General features: G+C 33.1%; 2 protein-coding genes and 1 long non-coding RNA gene across 3 annotated transcripts in view; 2 read left to right on the forward strand and 1 right to left on the reverse strand.

The window, feature by feature from the left end:
• Window positions 1-27,178, reverse strand: part of LOC138857435 (uncharacterized) — a 73,214-nt gene that overhangs the window by 7,235 nt on the left and 38,801 nt on the right. The window lies entirely within an intron of this gene.
• Window positions 25-2,269, forward strand: LOC106619072 (transcription factor grauzone). The gene is made up of 6 exons (XM_070109986.1): window positions 25-204; window positions 268-799; window positions 863-1,082; window positions 1,140-1,352; window positions 1,410-1,812; window positions 1,905-2,269. Exons 1-6 carry the CDS (start codon window positions 76-78, stop codon window positions 2,061-2,063), a joined length of 1,656 nt encoding a protein of 551 aa, XP_069966087.1. The 5' UTR covers window positions 25-75; the 3' UTR covers window positions 2,064-2,269.
• On the forward strand, window positions 2,872-26,021 carry LOC106619088 (uncharacterized). The gene is made up of 6 exons (XM_014237072.3): window positions 2,872-3,494; window positions 22,534-23,107; window positions 23,185-23,773; window positions 24,014-24,157; window positions 24,330-24,539; window positions 24,831-26,021. Exons 2-6 carry the CDS (start codon window positions 23,105-23,107, stop codon window positions 25,007-25,009), a joined length of 1,125 nt encoding a protein of 374 aa, XP_014092547.1. The 5' UTR covers window positions 2,872-3,494; window positions 22,534-23,104; the 3' UTR covers window positions 25,010-26,021.

Genomic DNA, 27,178 nt, shown 5'->3' on the forward strand with positions numbered 1-27,178 from the left:
TTTGTTTATTTCTAAGCAGACGTCAATTGGTGTCTATTAAACATTTGCTGCAATTTTAAGCGAGGCATTTGCAAAATGGAAACAGCTTTAACGCATTGCCGCTTGTGTTTATATCAAGAGAAAATAGTAATAAGCTTGCGCGATGACGATGGTAAGGCTTCGTTGGATATTTTGACTATCGTGCACAAATATATGGGTATGTTGGTAAGTTAGAAATCTTCGCTGAATGGAAGTGTTGCATATTATTTAATTTTTAAATATCTTAAGCTTACTAGCAACGATGCTATATGTGTAAGTTGCTGGGCTAGCGTAGACAATTTTCGTAAATTTTGCTTGTTGATAGCTGAGCGACAGGTGGCGGGGGCGCAGCAAGATACAGCGCTTAAGTGTGCAGTGGAAAAGCAAACAACAGAAAATTTGTCAACAAACTGCAGTGGTATAAATAAAGCTACAAAAACCAGAATAATTACCACAGAGCGCAAGGATGCAAGCTTGAAGACGGAAGAAAATATAAAAACGCGTTCGAAAGGTAGATTAAAACAGCAAAGTGAAGTCGAAACACAACAGCCAGCATATGTAGAAGTGAGAAATGGTGCCACCATCAAGGCACAACTTACGTTAGAAGCGCAAGATAACAACCTACAAAATAAACAACATAAGACTGATATACCAGAGCCAACGCTGCAGCCAAAACAAACGCAAAGAAATACTCATGCAGAGTGCGGCACCAACGCACTATCTGATACAGAGAGCGTTATAACTGCATCGAGCGCAGCATATGGCAGCACACGGCGTGGCGGTATGCCGCAGTATTTATTAACTACTCTTACTTAGCATATGTAACGTTTCAACTTTTTCGTAGTTGCCAAAAGTCAGGCCGCGGAGGACAAATTGATAGCTAAGCACCTGCAGCTGAAATGTCAAGTGTGCAAATTTGAAGCGAAATGCTTTAAAGTGCTAAGTGCGCACTATAAGCAGCTACATAATAGCAACGGTTATGTGGTGTGCTGTCAGAAGCGTCTTTATAAGCGCGGCATGTTATTAGATCACATAAATGTGCATCGCAATCCTGCATACTTTTCGTAAGTACCAAAAATGTAAATATAATTTGTGCGTAATTTAGCAGTTTTTTTTTAAAGCTGCATCAACTGCGCCATGAACTTCGCTGACCGTCTGTGCCTGCGCAATCATATGCTGCTGAAGCATCAGCAAGCGACAGAGCTGCCGCACGTCTGCGCAATATGCGGCGCGCGTTTTGCTAAAGTGCGGTTTCTGCAGCAACATGCGCGTAAACACATGAACAATGCGGCGCAGGACGCGGAACAGCAGCAGTGCGCGCTCTGCGCGAAGAGGTAAAATGTAACAATTCTTCATAGCGCGCACTTTAATATTAATAATTAACTTTGCAGCTTTGTGAATGCCGCGCGCCTGCAAGAGCATATGAAGCGTATACACGATAACAGCAAGTTATTTGTATGCAAACACTGCGGCCATGAGGTGAGCGGCAAGCAGTGTTATGTGCGTCATTTGGCGCAACACGGCGCGCAGCTTGAGTCCTCAAGCGCGCAGCGGCGCGGCGAAAGCGTACAGTGTACCGAGTGCGATAAATGGCTAGCGCACAAATCTAGCCTGCGTTTGCATATGCAGCGGCATACGGACAAAAATAGCGTATACGCCTGTCAGTTGTGTGGTACAAAAGAAGCGACGCGTGTGGCATTAAATGAGCACAAGCGTCTGTGCCATGGCATTGAGCAGCAGCAACATGTTTGCCAGGTGTGTGCGCGCAACTTTAACACAACGCGGCGTTTGCGGGTCAGTATACGATTACTTTTAAACTTTTTTTAATTTTTCAAATAAATTTTTATTTATATATGTATTTACATATATATATATTTTATTTTCAGGAGCACATGACAACCCATACCGGCGCACATCTCTACAGCTGCAACTACTGTGAGAAGCGTTTCAAATGCTCTTCCAATCTATACGCGCATCGCAAGTGGAAACATCCAACAGAGTGGGCGCAAGATCAGAGCGGCAAGGCGTTAGTTGATAAACAGTGATATTAAAAAATAATAATAATTTATAATTCTTGGCACTAATATCATATTTAAAGCTCATTGTAACATTACCCGAGTTTTATTTAAATTGCAAATACCAAAGTTTTCAAAAAAAAAAAAAAATTAAAAAATAGATAAAAAATATATTAAATTCAAAATTGGTATAAATTCAAAATAAATAAATATGCATTAAAATTGGAAGCAATAAATTTAATTTTTTTTAAGACTTTACAATCAAAACTTTTTAAGCTAAATATATAATAATATTACGCTCAAAAGCTCTTAATTTTTTAGATTATTTGCAAATTTTGCACAGAAGCATTGTAACCAAAAGTTTAGTATTTTTATTTATGTTCTCCTTTTTCATCATTTATTGCATCTTTCTTTTGCTTTGTTACACTCTATTTTATTACTTTTAATTTAAAATAATAATTTTTAAATTTGAAATAATAATTTTTAAAATTAAAATAGTAATAATTATTTTTAAATTTAAAATAATAATTATTTTGCAATTAGTAAGTATTCATTGAATTTTATTTACAAAAGTAAATATTTGTTTTTATTTTTTCACTTCATTTATGCGTTTATATTTTCCTTTTATATTTGTTTATATTGACTTAATTTTATATAGTTATTTTGATTTAATCAGAATGCCTACAATCGATAACACAATCGAATTTGTAATCAACTTTGCACAGCACTATGGCAACACCATTTATAGGCTCAACTCACACTGCTGTGTGGCGTACAGGACGTATAAGTAACTTCGCAGCATCCTAACGGCCAATGTGCTCAGCGCAAAATAATCACTTTTAGTTCTACGGTGGCCAACATTGCGTTCGCATGTATTTCTAACGGTACTGTCGAAACATTAAAAAATTCAAAGTTGGTTAGAAAGCTAAAACTAAAAATAAAACAAAAAAAGAAACAACGCCGACCGGAAGTAAAGCCACAATTGTGTTAGCATCCGCGCGCAACAACAACAAAAAAATCAACACACTGCAATTTAACAGTATTTTTGTTTTTATGCTTTTGTGTTTTTTGAATTTTAACTACGCAAACCCGTCAAATGTAAACAGTGCCGCGGGCATTTAGTCTACGCTTGCTGTGGCTGTGCGTGTGTGTGTGATTTTGTATTGCACTGTGCTTGAGTGTTTTGATTGAAGTTGTGCGAGTTGTTGTGCTGCACTCTGTCTTATCAAGTGAGTGGTGCTTAACGGCGCGTGTTGTTGTTTGCTCACCTCAAACGTACACACACACATATATATGTACATACATGCATATGCCCTATGCACATAGTATTTAGATTTATTTTATGATTTGAAATAAACATAAATGTTCTAGTGAGTGTTAATTTTATGAACAACAACAACTGTATATGAATAATATATGCGATCTGCTGCAAGAATACTGCAATTTACAAAATAATTGCAAGTAAGTAAATTTTGTGAGCAATTTCAAGAATTTTTAAAAGGAAAAATTAAATTACAATAAAAAAAAAAAATTAAGGAAATAATTATACAAAAATAAAAGCAGAAAAATTATAAAACTATAAGTATACTATATATAAATATATAAAAAAATTAAATAATAAAAAAAAATTAAATAGTTAAAAAAAAATTAAAGAAAAGTTTGTACATCTGGTAAGTTGTAATACTTAATAATTTAGTAAGAAAAAAATTTAGCATCACATTTTTCAGATAATTTTTTAGGGGCAGTAAACTTTTAAACACTGTAAAAATACAAAAAAAAAATTATTTATGAAAGTTTTTTTTTAAACTTTCTTTTAAATTAACCCAATTATTTTGAAATAAAAAATAAAACAAGTAAATTTAAATCTAAATCACATTTTTTTACTAAAATATGGACATACACATTTTTTAAAAAAGTATTTTTGAAAAGGTAAATTTAAATTGAGGTAATTTTTTTTACTAAAATATCTATATTTGTTTTTCCTAAAAAAATTTTTAAATTGAAGTAAAATTGTTTTTTTTATTTAAAAAATTAAATAAAATTTTAATAAACTTTTTTTACTAAAATGTGTATATATTTGTTTTTCCAAAAAATTATAGAATTGAAATTAAAATAATAATAATATTGAAACAAGTAAATTTAACACTAAGTAAAATTTTGTTAACTATAATATACTACTTAACTTTTAGGCACTGTAAAAATACACCAAAAAAAATTATGAAAAGTTTTTAATTTTTTTTTTGTTTAATCCAATTATTTTATTCAAACTAAAATTAAATAAAAAGTTACTTTAAATTTGAGTGAATTTTTTCACTAAAATATCTATATATTTGTTTTTCCTAAAAAATTATTAAATATAAATTAAAATATACGAAAAAATTAAAATTAAATTTGAATAAAAATTTTCTTTAACTTAAAAAATTAAATAAAATTTTTAAATGTGCATATATTTGCTTTTCTTAAAAAAATTATTAAATTGAAATTAAAATTTTGAAAAAGCAAATTTAAAACTGAGTAACATTTGTTTACTATAATACATATTTTTTATTGCTATATACTTGTATTATTCAAATTGTTAAAACAAGTAAAAATTCTAACACAACTGCCTGTGAAGAATTTATTGTATATTAATAATAAACGAACTCTTAAATTTGAATTAATTTCTTATAAAAATAACACTGAAATTTGAATGCCAATTCTTTATGAAAATAAAAACTAATTTTTGTGATTAAAATTAATTTTTTTTAAATTTTCATCCAAATTTTAAATGAAGGCTAATTTTTTTTTAACCAAAATAAACTATTTAAATAACAGTTTTTAGCAATATACAAATGGGATTTAATTCTTTAGTTAATTAAAACCAAATTTTCAAAGGATTTTGTTTTATAAATTCTTATGATTTGTATTTATTATTATTTCTATTTAAACCAAAAATAAAAATTTTTATTTCATATATCAAGACAAAATAAATTGCGTTTTAATTTTAAAGAGTATAAAATCAAATTATTTACAGAAATAAAACTTCCAAGTTTGAATAAATTATCTTTAAAAATAATTTTAATATTTTTGTTAAAAAAATTTAATATATGTTAATAAAAAATGTAATATTATTTAATAAAAAATATTGCTAATATTAATTTTAAAGAATAATTGAATTTCAAATTATATTTTAACTAAAACTTTGCATGACTTTATTTGAAACGAAATAAAAATTGTATCTCTGAAAAGTTACTCAAACGCCATGATGTTCATTTGTTCGAATCACTGCATAATACCATAATGAAAAGTCGTTTAATTTTAATCAATTTCAATCACATGCTATTTATTCTTCAGAAAATTTAAAACCAAATTTTTTAGGACAATTATTTATACATTAATTTATTATTATATTTATCATTTCAACGAAAAAAAAAATTCATTTATATGTATACATATATGAAAAAAATAAATTCAAATTTTAAATAGCATAAAATCAAATTATTTAAAGAAATAAATATAAAAATTGTTTTTTTCTCACAAAATATTTTTAATATTATATACATACATATGTACCTAATAAAACCCTATCACAATATATATTAATAACAATAATTTCATTTAAATTTCAAATAATAACAAAATTTCTTTTTATGAATTCAATTTAATTTATTTATTTTTAAACTAAAATTTTGTTTGAATTTATTTTAATCGAAATAAAAATTGTATCTCTAAAAAGTTACTCATACGCCATGTTGTCCGACAATTATTTATACATTAATTTATTATTATATTTATCATTTCAACGAAAAAAAAATTTTCATTTATATGTATACATATCTGAAAAAAATAAAAAAAATTATGTACGAATTTATTTTAATTGTATCTCCGAAAAGTTACTCATACGCCATGATGTTCATTTGTTCGAATCACTGCATAATACCATAATGAAAAGTCGTTTAATTTTCATCAGTAACGCAGGAGTGCTAGTAACCAGTTGAGAAATTGCATGCAAACCGACGGAAGTGTAAAATCTTTCAATTTTAGTGGATTTGGAACAGCTTGAAGGTTTATAACTAAGTCACTTATTTTTATAGGTACGAAAAATAGCTTTGACCTCATAGTTTCGTGTATGAATCTCTAACATTGTATTTGTAGAGATTACAACCGAAATGTTGGAAAATAAGCTTTTTCTAATATCATGTTGTCGAAAGTTGTTCACAGCTCAATTAATAAAAAATATTGAGACTCACCAGACGAATGGCTGGAAAAGTTGACAACAACAGCTTTTTGAGTGTAAACGTCATATTATATGGTATATGCATTTTATACCCTAAACAGATTAGATTAAGTTTTTCACGAAGCTTGTAACACCCAGAATGAAATGTCGGAGACCCCTAAAGTATAAATGATCGGCTGAGTCGATTTAGCAATGTCCGTCTGTACACCATGATATGAGAGTTAGGCCCTCAGTTTTTGAGATATCGCACTGAAATTTTGCACACATCTTTTTCTCCTCAAGAAGCTCCTCATTTGTAGGAATCGCCGATATCAGACCACTATAGCATATAGCTGCCATACAAACTGTACGATCGGAATCAAGCGTTTGTATGGAAAACTTTTTTATTTGACGAGATATCTTCATGAAATTTGGCATGGCTAATTGTTTAAAGCATCGTTACAATCTCCGAAGAAATTGCTCAGATCGTACCACTATAGCATATAGCTGCCATACAAATTGAACGTACAAAATCAATTTTTTGTATTTAAACTTTTTCATTTGTGAAGGGTATTCTAGCTACGCGGCAACCGCAGGTAACATTTTTTCTTGTTTAAATTAAAATACGCTTCAGATAGATTTTATTTTATGCATTCTCTACAAAACTAACCAGCAGCTGCTTTAGTTTGACATTCCGCATTTGCTTTTAGTAATCAATTTGCGCCTTCGCATTTCCTTGTAGCATTTTTCAATTTGCGTTGTCGCTTGCAGCTTAAACGGCCTACGCAATTAGCGCAGCCGGCAACTTTTATAGCATTTAAATCCGCAATTTAAAATAGTAAACCTGCGCTGACCTAAAAACTCTACTCTATTCTATTTTATGCGCAAATATATTTATGTGGAGCTATAAAGTTATATATATATATATATATATATATATATATATATAGATAGTGTATATAATGTTTGTATGTGCAAAATGTGCGTAGTTCATAGTCTGCATATATGTATGTATGTGTAGCCCCTAAAATGGGCTCACTTATTGCCGCATATAGCACAGCGCTTATGGCTAAATGTATGTAATCTAACGGGATATTTCCAATTCCAGCATGTAACTAAATATTCAGTAGACACGCTTACAGTTTTACGCTTGAAATTAAAATTGAAATTTAAACTGCATTGGCATTTTGTAGCGAATTTTCAATATTGCCTCAAGCGTTGAAGAGTTTGTGAATTTAATTGACTGTGTTTATTTTTTTCTGGTTTCAGATTTCGGTTTTTTGCTAAGCTTTGATTTTTTCCCCAGCCAGTTATGTTTTTCGGCGTGCGTGGTGTTAAATTAATAATGCAAAAGTTAAACGGTAAATAGTTGAAGTGTGACAGTTTGATGATGACAAGATAAATTGAACCAATCAGTAGAGTAATCAGTTGTACTATCGGTTAATTAATTAGTAATAATATTTTAACATAGGTATTTAATAAACTCGCATGTAGAGGAATTTAGAGACGAAAGTGCGCTATTGTTGCTTGTGAGTCGGTTCAATATAAGGTTAAACAGTAAATAGACATTGTATGAAACCGTTAGAAATTAAAATGATAAAAGTTAAGGGGAATAAGAATTTTCTAGATTGTTTGAAAAATCTTCACCAAAAAATCTTTTCCATTACATCTGTATTATCTTAAGGTTTTATATAAGTTTCGCGGCTTCAAAAAAAAAACCAAAAATAATTGTCTTATTTAATTCCATAACATATCTAGAATATTGTCTTAAATTATCAAGTTGATCCTGCCGGTAATACCGACGTAATGGCCGAGTTTTGCAAATTTCCCTTTAAAACTTTCACAAAATCTTTATAAAGTCAATGTCTATAACCTGCGCAGAGTTCACCACAAAGTTTGTTACACCCTAGAAGGTTGTGCACACATAGCAATATCGGTTCAGAATACAATCAAAGTACAATACTTGGCTGGGAGCTGCTACCCCACGCGCCGTATTAACCAGACTTGGCATCTTCCGATTAACATTTGTTTTCACCGATGGCACACGCATTGGCTGAGCCACACTTCGATTTCTACGCAGCAGTCGAAAATTGGGTGTCTAATTGGTTTGCTTCAAAAGACGAACATTTCTATTGGCATGGTAACCACAAATTGCCAGAAAGGTGGTCCAACTGAGCTAAGCTGAGTCGACTGCCATGTACGCCTGTATATACGCGAACGAGTTTCTCACTTTTTGAGATATCGATCTGAAACTTTGCACATGCCCTTTTCTCCCCAAGAAGCTGTTCATTTGTCGGAATCGCATATAGCTGCCATACAAACTGAACGATCGGAATTAAGTGCATGTTTGAAAAACTTTTTTATTTGACAAGATATCTTTACAAAATTTGGCATGAATTTTTGTCAAAGGCATAGCTACAATATCTGAAGAATTTATTCAGAACAGACTACTATAACATATAGCTATCATACAAACTGACCAATTAAAAGCAAGATAAAGATCCTTTTATAATCTATATAATTATTTAGATCGGACCACTGACTGGTCAAAATGAAATTCTTGTATGGAAAATCTATTTCTTATTTTACATCAAATACGTTAAACTATTTTATAACGTCAAATGCATAATTCTTTGAAATAAATGTATAGAAATTATTTTTATGAAATGGACACCTCATTATTTCTACATTTCCTTAGTAACGAACACTTTAAGGTCTTACTAACAATAGTAAACTTCGATAACAAACCATTGCAAGGTAACTGCACATATATACATATGTATATACTTATATAGCGTGTCTATAGGTAATTGATTGTGGCTTGCCTCTTGTTCAAATTTGCAGCTACTCGACAAGTGCATGACGGTTGCTAACAGCGGTATGCCACTCAATTATACTGCGTGGAATGCGTATGTGTGGAACATATTGTAAAGCTTAAATTTTCAGTTATTATTCTGATTAAATTCAATAAATAGCACTTAATTAATTAAGAAAATTTAAAAATCTTGTATGTGTAGTATTTTGAAATGTCTTAAGTTGCAAATTTAATATTATTTAAATGATTAATATTATATTTACTTTAACGCTTATTCATACAGTTTATGGCATGTGTAAAGCTATAATATTTTTCACCCCAGCAATAATCTATTTCATTTGCATAAATCGCCAATTAAAGCTTATGTTATTTGTATGTTGGCAAAGCCACTTATAATGCTCTGCTCCACTCACAACTAAAACGATAACGCCTTTACAATTTGCGCCCTTTGACATTTGCCTATGCCCTTTATTGATCAGCTGGCTGAAGAAAATATAAATTTTACTGTAAAAGAAGCGCTTTTGGCTTAGGGCAAGGTAAATAGCTTTGTGCACCTCGAGGTAGAGTAGGTGTTCTCTACTCGCCACTTTAAATATAGGGTGTCTGCGGTGTGCTTGGGTGGCGGCACTAGTTCCGTTAGGCAACTATTGTATTTATAAATTGCTCAAAAATATTCCTTCTCTTTGTCTATATCTAAAACTTGCTCTCTCTCCTACTCTCTCTTTCTCTACCCAGCACCAATGCGTGATTAGTACCGCATAGTTCAGAAGCTGCAGGTCAACGCACAGCCTTAGTAAGTGTGCCACTCTTCCGTCAGCACTCTAGCTCCTGCCTTCAAGTTTATTAATTTCTTTTTTAATAAGCGTTCAGGTATTCTGCTTTGAAGTGTTTGCCACTGTGGCGTTACCACCAACGCATACGAAAGTTTATTTTAAAATATTTTTCAACTTGAGCATTTCCTTTGCAACAACTTTCCGCTACTCTCCCTCTTTACGCACATATTGTTTTTTTTATTTTTTTTTGCTTTTTGACATTTCTAACATTTTGTGTTTATACTATCAAAGCCAGCAAAGCCGTAGTTATTCTTTGCTGCACATAAAAATGAACAAACGCCAACTCTCCACTGGCACAATACATTTATGGCTTACGATAATCATAAAGCCAACAAACTGAGCACCACATAAAACTCCTACCACGCAACTAACCTAAGCCCGCTTAATTTTATGCCAACTTAACACAGCTCTACTTGACTGAACACAAACACAACGCACACAAACCGCCAACCAGCTGTGGTTGCTTGCCCGCTTCCTTGAGCTTATTGTGCGCAACGCTTTGTTATATTTACTACATCCTTTGCTCTAGCCTTTGTGCCTATTTGTATTGTTGTTGTTGTGCAATGTTTGACTTTTAATTAGCACTGACCGAAAACACACACTTATAGCCGGACAAAGGATTGATACTTGTAAATATGTAAAAAACAAAAAAAATGAGCAAAAACAACAATGCAAAACCTGTTGCGGTTTCGGAAATTGAGGTTATGTTGCAGGGAATTACTATATTGTAACTTTCTTTCATTCATGTATGAACTGTTGCAAAACGGCTGATGCAGTGTGTGGGAATTAATAGTTTAAAGCAGTTTCATTTGATATTGGCCAATAATTGCGCTTTATTTAGAAATATTAAATCAATAAAGTAATTTAGTACAATTGAAAAATAATAAAAATGTAAACTGTGACTATACCGAAGCTATAATAATCTCAACAGGCGCATTTCTTATAGCATAGAAGATTATAAAAGGATCTTTATCTTGCTTTTAATTGGTCAGTTAGTATGGCAGCTATATGTTATAGTGGTCCGTTCTGAACAAATTTTCCAGATATTGTAGCTTTGCACTTGACAAAAATTCATGCCAAATTTTGTGAACATATCTTGTCAAATAAAAAAGTTTTTCATACAAGGACTTGATTTTGGTCGATCAGTTTGTATGAAAACAAAGTTTGTATAAAACAAAGCGGAGATTGCATCATTGCTTTAGGCAATAACGCATGCTAAAATTCAACAACCATTTGAAGGCGTCCTGAAAAATAGAAGCTCCTGCCGGATTTTTTTTAGTGTAAAGTACTTATTATGATGTTAATTATAATTATTTAGTAATTTTCTATGCAGTATTTTTTTTCTTTGATTTTAATTCAAGTTACACTTTTTGAGCGTGGTAACCGCTAAGTAAACAAATTTTTTTCTTTTATTGCATAAATGAAAAGTTAATATTGTTTAAAATATTTTTATTATCTTACAATACATGTAGGTTATTCAGGAATTTTTATCATAGAAACTATAGGATAAGTTTGGGACTTGATATTCTCTCAATGTATGGCAAATACCGCGTCAAGGGTGGTCCCATATTTTGTTGTGGATTCTTGTGGATCATTATTCACTTTCAAATTCATTTATAACCCGACTGAAATACCTAACTTCAATTGTATTGTTCAAGTCAAACGAGATACTGTTCCAAAAGATGGCTAGCTATTTACCAAAATAATAATAATATGACTAATATTATGACTACGAATATTGAATAATTTATTTTTATTAATAACATTTTTATTTTTATATATATTATACAATTTCTTATTTTTTTTTTTGCCAATAAAAAAATTGTATTTTAAATATTAATATTTTTGAATCTCCCGATTGTCTTTTCAATAGATTTTTTCCGCTTGAGATATGTGAAAATACGCCTAAAAGTATGCAAACATTTTGCGCATACTTTGTGATCGTGTTAGGTTTATTTCCGTTACGAAATTTCTTGTTCACGCTGAAAGCCCGCGATAGAAGCTATGCAATAGCTTAAAAACAAAAAATAAAATGGAGAAAAGAAAAAAAAATTAAGTAGCATAAAATATTTTATAATTTTTGAACAGCAAAACGCACTAAATTAAAAAAATAAAACAAGAAATGTGAAACTAAATTTTTGTTTCGACTTAAGAATAAGAAAATATGAAGACACCTATTTACCCGCTTTTTATTATGCACAACAAGTATGCTCAAGCAGCAATTTCATTGTTTTACAATTTATTTTTAATTTGCAACAACTTTTCGGAAAGCGCGCGCAACAAATTGAAAATTTTATTGCTCGTAAAAAGCCGACAATAGATTTGCGCGTTGTGCGTTGCCCGTTGGGAGTTTTCAGTGCTTTTTAACCCTCTTGATGATGACTGCGTATAAAATATTTACAGTTTTGCTATTTTTCAACAAAAAACTACAACAAATATTATTATTGCGCGATGCTGGCCGAAGTTTGCACGCTTACATTTACATATTTGCAAAAGTTACAAAAGTCACAAATAAAAAGAGTAGTCTGTACAGTTATCAAACGCTCGTTAAGTTGTATTTGTTTTTACTGCTTGTGTGCTATTTTCGGTTATTTGCGCTTTATTGCCATGAGCAACAATAGTCTTATGAAGACACGCACGAATTGGGGTCGAACCGCAGTGAGCATTTAAATCAAATAGTTTTTTTGCACAAAAAGTAACAAATTGTCTTGTCAGTGTTGAGAAGGGGTGCACCCCTTGGCCGTTTATTTACATAAAACTTAATGATTAATGAGTTGTGCATATTTCAATGCAACAGCTGCGTAGCTGCCACTTTTAACAGCGCTTGAGGTCGCAAATATGTCACATGTGGCAGTTTGTTGATTTTTTAAGACTTTGCTTTGAGTATTGCGGAAAGCATATGAAGCACGGTGCAGAAGCAAAAGCGTTAACACTTAGCTGTAAAGTAGGCTAAATAACTGTGTTTATTTTGAGACAAATTTTAAAATTGTATCAAAGAGCTTAAACTTAAATTTCAGTGATTACATACAGTTGCGATTATTTTTACAACTTTCGACGTGAAATAACTCAGCAACAGTGCAACGATGAACTTAGTTTAATTTTTGATGATGAAGCTCCATCAAGGACCCTTGTTTATCGATGGCATGGTGAATTCAATCGACGTCGTAGATCACACCAAGACGAATTTCGTAAAGTTCGTCTAATTTATGTTCCGGAAACTATTGATGCTGTGCGCAAATTGATATTGCAAGATCGTCATGTGATCTATCGTGAGATTGAGACAACTATAGGCATTAGTGGGACCAGCATACATGCAATATTGCATGAACATTTGCGGTAGACAAGCATTTCTTTGCCAGTTGTCTTTCAAGAAATCAGAAAAACCAACCGCCGAATACGGATCACTCTTCACCACGAAAGTGCGAGCGCTCACACATCGATTTGATGTGTCATCCAACGTATAATTCAGACTTGTCATCGAATCACTTCTTTTTATTTCCGTACGTAAAAGTTAAACAGTTTTTTGACACCTCAAGAGGCGGTTGTTGCGTTGAAAATGCATGTTTTGGAGATACCGCAATCATAGTGACAAAAGTGCTTCGACAATTGGTGCAAACGCTTGCAAAGGTGTACAGATCTTAATGGAGAATATTTTGAAAAATTATAAAGTGCTTTACGTTAATTAATGTTTGTTTTGTTCGCTAATCCCGAAATATAAAAGGCAACCCGCATATAACACAAAATGTTGTCTACATTTAGGCGCATGGTTAAATTAGTAAATTCCTTATTATAACAGCTTGTTCGTTTTTAAAAAAGCTATTAACGTAAATACTCTTACTAAAAATAAACTTGAACTTTTTCTATATTTATTGCTTTAAACTTAGCTGTTCAGCCAATTTTTAATCGTTAAGTATTAAATGCAAGCGATTTAATTTAAGGGGTTACATGGGTTTCGTCGCGCAAAAAACGCGCTATTTTCAGAAATTTTTTTTTCATATAAAAAATGAAATATTTTATTCAAACTTTTTATTATTCCGGGGATACATATTTGATAAAGATTTTGTGAAGTTTTCAAAGGAAAATATTGAAAACTCGGTCATTACGACGTCATTTCCGGCAGTGGCTCGGAAAAAAGTTGCTTATGCGTTAACAGCAGAACTGCTGACAGGATCATCAAAAGTAAAAAAAAAATTACGTGTTTCAACTAAAACTATAACTAGGTACGGAGATGGAGAAAAAACAAATCAAGTGAAAATTGTATTTTTGCCAGACGTTTTTACAAAAAAAATGCAAAATTTTAGTGAACATTTCTCAACTTTTTTTTTTTTAAAGTTGTAATTGAACAAAACAAAAAATGCTCCGCGGCAAGACCTTGTAAATTATATCTCAAATGCCTATGTAAAATTTTAATAACAGCGATTGAGTAGTTCGTGAGAAATCTTGACAAGCGACTTTGAAAACTTAGTTTCGAGAAAAACGCGTTTAAAGTTTTAAGTGACTATATAGCTAACCTCAAGCGCGCAACTTTTCAAAGCTGTATCTCCAAAACTATTACTCGGATCAATTAGAGAATTTAGCACAATATTCTAGAGACGTTATAGCATTAAATAAGACAACAAAAAAATTTTGTTTGAAGCCGTGAAACAGCAGCTATTGCCAACTTCTTACAAAATCAACAACAACACAAACAACATCTTCAAATTAATTTCACTTGCCGTTTTCTACATTTTATTGAAATAATTCAATTTCATCGCTGCATTAAAGCACACAAGCATACTTGAATTTCATTTTGTAAGCAACTACAAAATCATTTTCATCATTTTCGCATATTTTACAACACTATAATAATATTCATGCCCTTTACAGCTTTGTAAAACTTACAGCAGCTGCTACTGTGCACTTTTATTCATATGCGCACATTTATGTAAACAGTAAATAACGGTCATAGCACGTCTGAGCCATATCACAGCACTATAGCACATGTTTATGCATGTGAGTTGCCAACCATTCCCACTACACTAATTTCATTTTTGCTTTTGCTCGCATTTTTCATTATTCTACGTGACATACTTTGCACCGTAGCTAATATTTCATTGCTGCAAAAAGGCGATGCACGCCAACGACAGCAGCACTCAAGTGCCGCTATGCGTTTAAATGCAACAGCAGGCACAGTTTCATCGGCCCTGCAGCAGCGGCAAGCAGCGGCAAGCAGCCGGCAGCCGACAGTCAACATTGTCAGCAACTTTATTAACTTAATGCAACTTTGTTGGTGATCAACACCTAAAGTGTTAAGGCTGTGCACGCAGTGGCTGTGCGGTAGAGTTGCGGCCAAAGCCAATTGAGTAAATTTAAGTTTAATTTTTGCTTTAAACAGTTAGCTCCATTTTTTAATTGCATCATAGTGTCGCAAAGGGTGCGCCAATGAATAAATATTGCAAAATGTGCGCAAAAAAAGTTTGAGCTTTAATCGTAGACAAGTTCAACTAGTAAACTATGTCTCAGCGATGAAAATCTTCAATCGACGAAAGTATAGCGATGATGAGTGGGTTTCAAGCAACAAGCAGTGCATACTAAACTTATAAAGTCTAATAAAAAGAAAACAATTATTTTTGTTTGAACTTGAAGGCTACATATATTTAGCAAAGTTAGAATGGTACGATTTGTGTAGATGCGCACCGTTTGTTCGATGGCGTGCTTCCATTTTGAAATTAAGTTTATGATGCCACACATATAGTAACCTTCGTCCCTATTAGCAAAAAAAAATGAGACCGTCGATTTTCACCAGCTTCGCTTCAGTCGAATTTTTTACCAGCAAAATCAATCGCTATAAACAGAAATAGCTAGTAATCATTTGCTGTGAGATCTGTCCTATAAGTTTGATGCATAAGCACCTTCCAACAAAGCTCCTGACGCTACTGGCGAGTCGCCATCGTAGTGTGTGCTCGGACGTTGTGCTGATGGTAAACAATTACGCTCGTATTGGCGAAAGCTCACCGCTTCTGAACGATTGCTTCTTTCAGATCCTCCAATAGTTGACAGTACAGTTCTGAACTAAGAGTTTGGCAGTAGGTTAGCAGCTCACAATAGATGAGTCCCTGCCAATCTCACCAAAAACATAACAAAATCTTCCTGACCGTCAATCCTGGTTTGGCTATCGTTTGCGCCGGCTCACCATGATTCGATTATGACCGTTTTCGTTTGACGTTGTCTTGAGTGAGCCACATTTCAGCACTAGTAACCATACGCTTCAGAAGTGGAACGGTTTTGTTGCGATTCAGCAACGACCATGACGTTTTATGTCGTGTTTCACACACACTTCAAGCTTCGTTTTGTATCCAGTCTTGTTTAAATGATTACAGTATCATAAATACTATTTCAGTCGCCTAGTTTGTGTATTCGTTTTGACGATCATAAAGCGTTAAACAGCTCCGAAAGCTAGTCTAACCTAACCGAGACTCTAAATATTCTACTTTATGTCATGCCTTCAGCCAACCGGGCGAATTGGTTGGAAATGAGAAAAGCCTCTTTAGTAGTGATCGGCGTACGTCGATGCGGGAGTGCCTTTTGACACATACCTAGGAGTCTTCCGACATATACCTAAGCGTTATAGATATTATAAAGCACAGAACTTTCAAAAATCCCTACTTAAACTTATATTAAGTTCGCCACGAAGTTTCAAACGCCCAGAAGAAAACGCCGGAGACCCCCTATAAAATATTATGTATATATGATCAGCATGATGAGCTGAGTTGATTTAGCCTTGTCCGTCTGTCTGTCCGTCCGTCTGTCTGTATATATACAAACTAGTCCCTCAGTTTTTAAGCTATCAATCTGAAGCTACTCATTTGTTGGAACGGCCGATAACGGACCACTATAGCATATGGCTGCCATAAAAACTGAACGATAGGAATCAAGTTTATAGCTTCGGTGCAACCGAAGTTAATGGTTTTTCTTGTTTTCTTGTATATTATAGATTTTGTAAACGGGTTTGATTTCTTAATGCGTTTTCACCCTTCTTCTTTTGGAAAAAACACATTACTGCAACTTTGAAAAATTATCAACGCCAAAATCAACTGACAACTGGCAAGCTTAACTCCACATCAGCTATCTTGCAGGTGACGGTGGACGTAGCACCGTTGAAATGCTAACGTGTTAACGTATATACATACGCTGATGTTTGTACAGTAATGCATAACAAGAAATTAGGTTAAAGGGTTGTTGCAACGGAAGCTACGCAATGCAATCGCGCGCATGAAGGAAGACAATGCGAAATTTCTTTTTCTGCACACATACTGCAATAATTACATACGTTTGCATTTTGGTTTGTAAAGCGCACATAATGAGATTGTCAAAACTTAAAGTGCTTAAGTGTGTCAAGAGAAAAATAAAAATCCATTTGCTAGCAAGGAGCTTTATTAGTACACTATGCGCAACATAAATTCATTAAAAGAGAAAGCAAAATATAAAAAGTATTTAAGAAGCATATCAAAGGCATAAAGAATAGAAATTCGTAAGCACTTAAGCGCATATTTGACATCTGACATTGTTGTAGCAACACTAAAATGACCTTGCAGGCCGTGACGGCAAGCGCAAAGCACAGCCTCAACAGTCTGACACATTTTACTTGGCACAAGCAGTGCGAGTGCACGCTTAAGCACTGTATGAAAATGAACTTACAAGCATATCACGATTAGCATACATATTTAACAAGTCCTTGCTGTCAGCGGCGCGACATTTTGTTTGTTTTCTCGGCTATATTTATTTGCCTTTTTACTCAGTTCGCCACTTTTGCTATGTAACGAAGTGGGCGCCTAAGTGGATAAGTGCGAGCGCACTTGTGTGTAAGTAATAGTTGCTGGGTGGCTATGGTGGCGCAGCAGACTGTGGACTAAACATGCTAAGCGGAGATGTAAGTGTGAAAAACGTTTGAATAATACTGCTGCTTAAATGGATAGCTTTTTGTAAAGCTATTTGCCACGATTACTGTAGTGATTACTTAGCAGGAAAAAAGCTATAATATCCTTCATAGGTGCATAACAAGCGTATAAAGCATAGAAAAATCTTGATCATGATTCTGAACGTTCAGTTTGTATGGCAGCTATATGCTATAGTGATTCGTTCTGAACATTTTCTTCAGAGATTGCATCATTCCCTTAGGCAATAATCCATGCCAAAATTTCTGGAAGATATTTCGTCAAATAAAAAAGTTTTCCATACAAGGACTAGAGTTTGTATGACAGCTATATATGTACCATATATGCATAGTTGTCCGATATCGACGGCTCCGACAAATGAGCAGCTTTATGGCGAAAAAAAACATGTGCAAATTTTCAGAAACTGAGGGAATAGTTCGTGTTTTGACGGACATGACAAAATCGACTCAACTCGTCACGCTAATCATTTATACATATACATACCATACCGTGGCAAAATTAATATATCCTGTTCAGGGTATAAAAAATATTAAATATGTAACTAAAAAAATTTAAAACTTAAGTCAAACCGAACTTAACTTAACGTGAAACTTAATTTAGATTAAACTTAACTTGAAGTGAAACTTAAATTAACTTAAAACCGAACCTAACCTGAAACTTAACTTAACCTAAAACCGAACCTAATTTAACTTGACTTAAAATTTGGCTCAACGTGAAACTTAACGCAACTTAAAACTTAATTTAATATGAAACTTAACGTAACCTAAAACTTAACGTAACTTAAAACTTAATTTAGCGCGAAACTTATCTTAAAGTAAAACTTAACGTTACTCAAAACCTTACCTAATCAGAAACTTTACGTAACTTAAAACTTAATTTAACATGAAACTTAACGTAACTTAAAACTTAATTTAGCGCGAAACTTATCTTAAATTGAAACTTAACGTTACTCAAAACCTTACCTAATCAGAAACTTTACGTAACTTAAAACTTAATTTAACATGAAACTTAACGTAACTTAAAACTTAATTTAGCGAGAAACTTAACTTAAAGTGAAAATTAACTTAACTTAACACGTAACCGTTAGATTTCACGTTAGAATTTTAAAATTTAGGACCACTTTTGACTTGAAAACATATGTATATTAATAAACATTTTAATTTCCCAACTTTATACAGCGAAAAAGCGCATAGCCGTTAACTTATTTGTAGCTCTTTAATTGTTTCAACATCAATTTGTCTTATCAGCTCACATTTATTTTACACGAAAACAAAATTAAATCAGCGCAACCCCGCATATGTCACTCTGCGTAAACAGCGCTGTCAAATATTTCGTACATTTGTATATAAAAACAACACGTTGCACACAAATTGGCGGTGTACACGTAGAGGTATAAATAGAATGTTTGCTGTTCTCGAACCACATAATTTACGCGGTTTTTATTTGAGCACATTGCTTTGGATTTTTTCTCGTTCGCTGCGCATTATGATTATTATTATTATTATTGCACGCATTTATTTTGAGTAGCTTCTGGTCATTGTTGTGCTACTTGCTTGTGTGCGCTTTTCTATCTCCTTTAACTGAGAGATGCCACCAGCCGCAGCACCATTATCATTATTGCTTACATCCCTTTATGGCGCGTATGCCTTTTTTCGTTAGGCTTCAGTGCAGCTATGCGCGCTGTTTTGTTGGAATTTGTATTGTTGTGTTCTCATTTTTATCATAAAAATGTTTCATGTTTCCAATTGTTGTTTTAATTATTATTATTTTTTTAAAGCAGCAATAACAAAACAACTGAAGTGCTACACTTGGGATTAAGTGGCGTTGTATTCGTTAATGTTATTTTTTTCAGCGGCTAAAAATAGAAGGCACAAAAGAGCCTTATTGCTTACTCGTATAAATATGAAACCAGCATTTTTTTCTAACTTACTTTCTTTGGAGAAAATTAAAAAAACAAACCACTTGTGTGTTGAAAAAATTGCGTGGAAAGCTTGCGCACAAGAGATAAGAAAGTGACGCCAACCAATTATTTGAGAAAAGAAATATGAGAGAAAAATGTATGATAATAGTAATTAATTAACCATAGCGAGTAAGGCAAAAGGCTGTTTAAAATTTAGTAAAACACTTTTTGTTGTTATTTTATCGTGCGAATTATGAAACAAACATGCAAGCCAACTATCGGTTGAATTACTACTTAATTACTACAATTAGTTGAACTTTCTAAGAGTTTCTTAATGCCAAATTACCAAATATAAAATTTAAAAACATTTAAATTATTAGCGCTCAGCTGAGTTCAGCGCTATCGAAAGTCGATAACTAACAAGATCGTTTAAAGTCGGTGCACACTATACAAACACAACAATCTTTTAAAAATCACACATAAGCACCATCGTGTTGATAATATTTTGACATGTTTATATAATTCTAACAACTATAAAACAAAAACGGAAATTGAAGCCAATTTGTCTGCCAAAGGACTATGCGCAAACAATAAAAAAGTTAAACAATTCTGCACTAAGTCATATAAACCAGTTGGATGATTAAGAAGTTTGCAGCAAAAATAGTTGTGCTAAACTAAAAAGCGTCTAACTTTACACATGCAGTTGTTAAATATTTATTATATCATATTTTCGGTGTGCTCCCCGCTAGCTTTGTAAGTTTTATGTGCGGAAGCCAATAAAGTACGTGAGAAAGTGTAGAAAACTACTACGTAAATCAAACATCATGAATGAGTGGATAACTGCTGAAAATGTGTAGACACAACTATCAAAGATATGCTGACAAGTATGTGTACGACCCACATAGGGAGGAATTTTGGTTTTATGAGTTTTCAACACATAAATAGCAGCTATTACACTTGCTACTACCAAACAGTCTAGTTACATTTAATTAAATTTGTTAGTGGGCTTAAATGTGCTGGCGAGAAAGAGATATTAGACGTTATGCTCGAGCTAAACACAATATACTAATATATATAATACATACATACATGTTTTGAAAATATGGCAAATGTCAAATTTAATTTGACAATTTTTCATTTTAATTTGACATTATGAAATTTTTTTGATATTTGTGAAATTTGTTTTTTTTTGACATTTGTAACATTTTATTTGACAATTGTGTAATTTCTTTAACGTTTGTGACATTACCCAATTATACAGTCTGAATATACCCTTTAAACTAGAAACACTAAGCTTCACAAGAATGAGCAATATTTAGAGAAAAATGCCATCTTTTGAAATCTCGAGTATATGTAGAAGTTTCAAACTCTCGAAGTGTTCAAAGAGAACAGAAATTACACAAATGCAGTTGTTATCGATTATTAGCGACTTCACACAGTCCAAAGCCATTAATTTCTTTAAATAATGCATCCAAATAGTTTAAAATAGAGTTAAAAAATGTTTCACCATCCTGTACAAATCTGTTTAAAGAATTGTCACACTTTACTACCCAATATTCTTCCATTTAACAAAAGATCAGAGTAATGTATGTGTGATATCAACGCCGTATCCAAACAAATCCAAAAGTCTGCATTTCGTAATATCAAGAGAGCACAGCAATGCCATCAACACTGTCATTATTTTGTTGGACGTGCACACCATTTTTATTGCAGCCCACACAAGCTTACACAAACTCACCACAACCAATCAGTTAGCTACATAACTTCCGCTGCATCGTTCCTTTTTCTGTTTTTTTTTTTTTTTTTTTTTTTTTTTGTGCTTCTCCATATGCATAGTTGCATTTATGACATTATTCACTATAAACTTTGCTCATCGTCGACGTTGATTTTATCTTGCGAAAAACAATAAAATACTCATATCTTTGCACGCTTACCCTTAACCTCACTATATAGTACGAGTATATATGCCTGTCTGACACGCTTCAACTTTTCTGTGGCATATTTTTTTACATTTTTTCTAAACTTCAAACACTTGCGCATCTGTGCGTGGATGTGAGTTGTTGCTGTTGGAACAATTTGCATGGCAATTGAGTTTGCAACTGCTACTTAAAAACTTAAAACGAAGAAAAAACCATGACTGTCTAATGTGTTGGAAAGTGTGTGTAAAAGGCAGAAGTTTGAGTAGCGGAAAATCATCATTGGCATAACTACAAAATTAAATTCAGATTTTTATTTTATGATATTGATCTTAGTAAAGTGAGTTGTTTTCTTATCGGATTTCAATACTTATGGAATTTATTATTACAGGTAGTCGGTTGCAATATTACACGACAGCATGAAGCATTTGAGGTTCAAGAGTCGATATAAGCACATGACAAGAGAGGATTAAAATAAGTATATTGAACGAAAAATATAAGCTGAAGTAATATTGATGCAATTTATATACAAAAGTTGCATTAAATTACAATGAAAAGTGTAACCAGTAAAGCTATCGATTATTTAACTTCTGTCTTGAAATATTTCTCTCAGACTTCGGGTGATAAAGCGCTTGATAAGCACAATGAATTTTTATTTAGGCTAGCCAATTGCTCTAATTTAGCTGTGATATTTCCAAATAATTATACTTTTTTGTTTGAATTTTTAATTGGAGTTACTTAATTAATATTTTGATAATTCAAATGAAGCGCAAAACTTAAGCTCATCCTACCTAATTAGCCGCAAAAATCATTACATGACGTGACAGTTGAATTATTCAATTTACAGCACGCATTTTAGCATAATCGAAGCGCCCTATTATGCTTAATTATAAATTCTCTTTCGCAGTCCGCTAAGTCCCGCAACACAAATAACTACACACACTCGCAAACACATAAACTCAATTAAAAAAGCAAATGTCAACAGCAGCTGCAGCGTAAACGAAAATTGACATGTGAATGACCTGCTAGTACAGTTATTCGTGCAAGTGTGCAGCAACGCGTTGTGCAAATGACGAAGCGGTGTCTGCTATGTACATACATGCTGGTAATTAGTGCAATCAGTTAAATGACATTTTCACCATTGTAAATGCACGCCAATTGATGCTGTCAATTAGGAGCGCGCGTGAACGCAGGCAACTACGAAAACTACCGCAAAACAAAATAGCGCGTCTGTGTGCGGGTGGCAGCAAAGGACGTTGGAGTCGACGTTAGAACGGGGACATGCTGCGAAATTGCATTTAATATACAAACAAATACAACACAAGACAGCGTGTTGTTGCAATTTTTTTTGACATTTTGATATTCTGCACCAACGCCGAAATTCACTTAACACCGCCAAGTTGGAAGGAAAAAAACTATTCACGGCTGTTAATAATATATTAGCCGGTTCGAGTTTTGCCCGCGAACTCAGGCAACTAATGGTGAGTGAGCTGCGCAGCTATGTCACAAGTATTTAAACTAAAACACGGTGTTTTTTTATTATTATTATTTCCTTCAGACGAGAAAAACAACACCCGTCGCGGATGATACGGCTGCTGGCGGCGACAGCGCGGATTCACAGCAGCTTGAAGAGGCTGCGTACTACGAGCCACCAGTTAGCTACAGTTCCGACAAAACAGCAACAACACCGCCAACACAACAACAATGTGAGCAGCAAGCAAACAGCATGGCTGCCGTGGACGCGGATGCAGCGTGCACCGAAGGAGCGGTCTCGCTGCGCCAACGACGTGTCTCCGAGTTGGTGCTGGACACATACAGCGGTTGTTCAGCGGCAGCAGCGCCAGATTATGACAATGCGGCCGTGTATGTGGATGAGTATGATGAAGACGATTTCGAAGATGGTGTTGATGGCGAAAACGATTATTATGACGAATCGCCAGTGCAGCGCAGCGCTAGATTTTTACAGCCACGTAAACAGCAAAGAAAAATCGAATTGCAAGAGCAGGCGACGACAAGCACGGGGAAAGGTGGCGCTAAACGGTCAAAGCGACGCATTAAGACGGCACGTCAATTTTCACAACGCACCACTTCGACTGAGTCGACGGAGAGCGGCATGCGTCCATGCATATCGAAGGGTCAAATGCGCGGTGAGTTGCAGCGCAAACACGATTACTTGTATGATCGGTAGTTGCGTGATAAATAGTGTTATTAGCTGTGTTTTAGCAACACCTAATCTGTGTGAGCTAGCTAAGCTGTCTGTGTTTTTCATTTTGTACGTGTCGATTGTCACGGACTGTCCAATTTATGCTGATGCCACACCAATATTGCTTTGGTTTTTATTACTATTTCTATTTATTTTTTGTGTGTGTTATTTGTTGTTTTTCTAGAATTTCGTGAAGCATTTCGCTTATTCGACAAGGATGGCGATGGCTGCATAACGAAGGAGGAGTTGGGCACCGTAATGCGTTCATTGGGTCAATTCGCGCGTGTCGAGGAATTGCAGGAAATGCTACAGGAAATCGATGTGGACGGTGAGTGGGCGGGATGGTTAAAACGTGCAAAATAGAAAAGTACAATAACAGTTGGAGGTTAGGTCACATTGCAGCAAAAGCAATGACAGCGTTGATATTATATTTAAAAGCACTTTGTTATTGCTTGCTTTAAGGTGTTTATTTGTTTTTGTTTTTTTTTGTATCGCTGCAGGTGATGGCAATGTTAGTTTTGAAGAATTTGTGGATATACTCTCCAACATGACATATGAAGACAAATCGGGGCTTTCCTCTGCCGATCAGGAAGAACGTGAGCTGCGCGACGCATTTCGCGTGTTCGACAAGCATAATCGTGGCTACATAACGGCCTCAGACCTGAGAGCGGTGCTGCAGTGCTTGGGCGAGGATTTGGATGAAGAAGACAGTAAGTCTATACATATGTGCAAAATATTTAATATTAATACAAATAACGACATATTTATAAGAAGAGAGTGTTATTGAAAGCTTTTATTTCTTTCTTTGAATGGTTGTTGGTAAGCTGTCAGTATGTGTGTGAAATGATTGACTGACAAAGTGGTAAAGAATTTCATAACTTCACTGTTAGCTTGTTAACCTCACTTCCACCTTGGGGTTGCCATAAACACCTTGTAAAAAATAAATCTTAAACTTCAATTTGGTTTTTGTTTTTTTGCCATCTCTTGTCATCTAACAACAGTTGAAGACATGATAAAAGAAGTAGATGTCGACGGCGATGGACGCATTGATTTTTATGAGTTCGTGCATGCGTTAGGTGAACCAGAAGACTCACAAGAAAATGATGACGAGAATGAGGAGGAAACTACTACTTCACCATTACCAACACCAAAATCCGCTGTGTCGATGACTTATGATTAAGCTATGCAGAATTTGGGACAAAACTGCTTAAAGAAAACTTCACTAAAAGAAAACTCATAAGGATAATAAGCAACAAAACAAAAAATAATAATTAAAAAATAATACTAAAAAACATATAAAAAAATTAAATTTAACTAAAAAAAATTTTGGCTTCTAACAAATTTGTATTTTTATTGAAAAAGGTGCAAAATAATAATAAAAATTTTTAATACATATATCAATTTAATTATGCCTAACTAAAATTAAATAATCAAAATACTTAAAAATCAAAATTATAGTTTTATCATTATGCAACAAGTAAACAAAACTTTAAAAAATTAAAACAAAAAGCTGTGGTATGCCACATTTTAATTTATCCAAGTCAATATTTTAAGCAAAAAGTTTCTAACAAAGCTGGACAAAATCAAAATGTTGCACATTTGGTTATGTAAAAAGAAAATACTTGATAAACAGTGTAAACTCTTTAAGTAAATTGTTATTAATAACGAAATTTTTTAACTTAAAATTTAAAAAAGGTTGCTAAATTCTTAAAAAACGAATTCTAACATGACTCCAATGTAAACATATCCATATATTATATGTATTTAGCAAATAATTACTTAATTACAAAAATAAATTATTTACGTTAGTTAAAATTGCCAAAAAAAAAATAAATATTATGTCTCAAAATCACATGATATCACGCCTATCTAAAGTGGTGTTGGAATTTTTGACGCCTTTATAGCTTTAAAATTTAATTTATTTTGGTTATTCAACACATATGCATTTCTAACCGAATAGAAAGAACAAAGAAAAAAATTATAACAATAATAAAAAAAAAATTATAATAATAATAAAAATAAAAAATTTAAAGAAAAAAAAAATTGGCAACAAAAAATAATAAGCATATATAGCAAATATTTCTTTCAGCAAAATTTTGCAACAATTAACATTAGTTATAACAAATAAGCGAGTATTAACAAACTAGCTAACGGAAAAAAATTAACTTAATCAAAAACATTTACTTTAAATAATTCAATAAAAACTTCGAATCTTATGCAAAACAAAAAAGCAAAAGTTTGTTTTAATTCAAAAGAAACTGTATACTCGATCAACAAATTATCGGCAAGTGACAGCGCAGGCACAGCGCTCAGCTAATAGTTAAGGAATTTTATTGCATTGAATTGAGTAATGTGACAGACGGTGGTTAAATGCTTAAGAGTTGCTAAATAAAATAAAATGTAGTAAAAAGAAAAACAAATGCAAGGAAAACAAGAGCCAAAAGCGCATGTTTAACGCAATAAAACTAACACCGACTATTAACGATTAATTGACTAAGCGACTCTAGCTGCTTTATATCACATAAATGAATTTTAGTGCAAGTATATTTCATTTTAGCATAAATGTTATGGAGTAATAAAAAAACAGCGAGGGACTTATAAGCATGTGAAAAAGCACATGGCTTTTGTTGAAAATAGTAGCAGTAGAAGGATCTTTAATAACGATAACGAATAGCTTACATGGCGTTTACACTGTTATGAACAATTAATTATATGGTGATGTCTTCCACTGTGTATGGAGCCGAGGACATTGCAAGTTAATGATTTGTATTTTGAAGGAAAAAAAATACATACAGAAGAAGCATAAAGAATCTTCACGAAGTAGAATAAGCAAAGAATAAGAAACTGATTCTCGGAATATATAGGTATAAAAAATATGAATATGAGGATGTGGAAAAAAAAATTCTTCCTAGATAAACATTGCTTAACGTGTCCTGAGACTTTATCTACGAGCGCTTTTACTAACAAATTGCAAAATGATAGAAATCCAACTCAAGGCAAGTTCTTTGTAAATGGAGCTAAAAATCAGCAATACATTTCCAGTGACAGCTCACAGTTATTGATTTTTTTTCTAACTTCCTAAATTAAATTCTTTAAGACAAACATATTTACAGCTGAGTTTTTATATATTTTGCGTACACGAACGCTATAACACGATTACAAAAAGGTCAAAAAACGTAATAATTGGCATACGATACATAAAATTACTTTTTCAAACCTAAATAAAGAAAAGAATGACAGTGATAGAAACTCAAAGGTTAGAATAATCGAATACTAATAACTTGTAACAAAAATAATCGCCATATCCTGACTTTATGGCTTCGCACTAAACTCAAAGGTTGAAATAATG

The sequence above is a fragment of the Bactrocera oleae genome, chromosome 5 (genome assembly GCF_042242935.1).
Source record: "Bactrocera oleae isolate idBacOlea1 chromosome 5, idBacOlea1, whole genome shotgun sequence".
Lineage (NCBI taxonomy): Eukaryota > Metazoa > Arthropoda > Insecta > Diptera > Tephritidae > Bactrocera > Bactrocera oleae.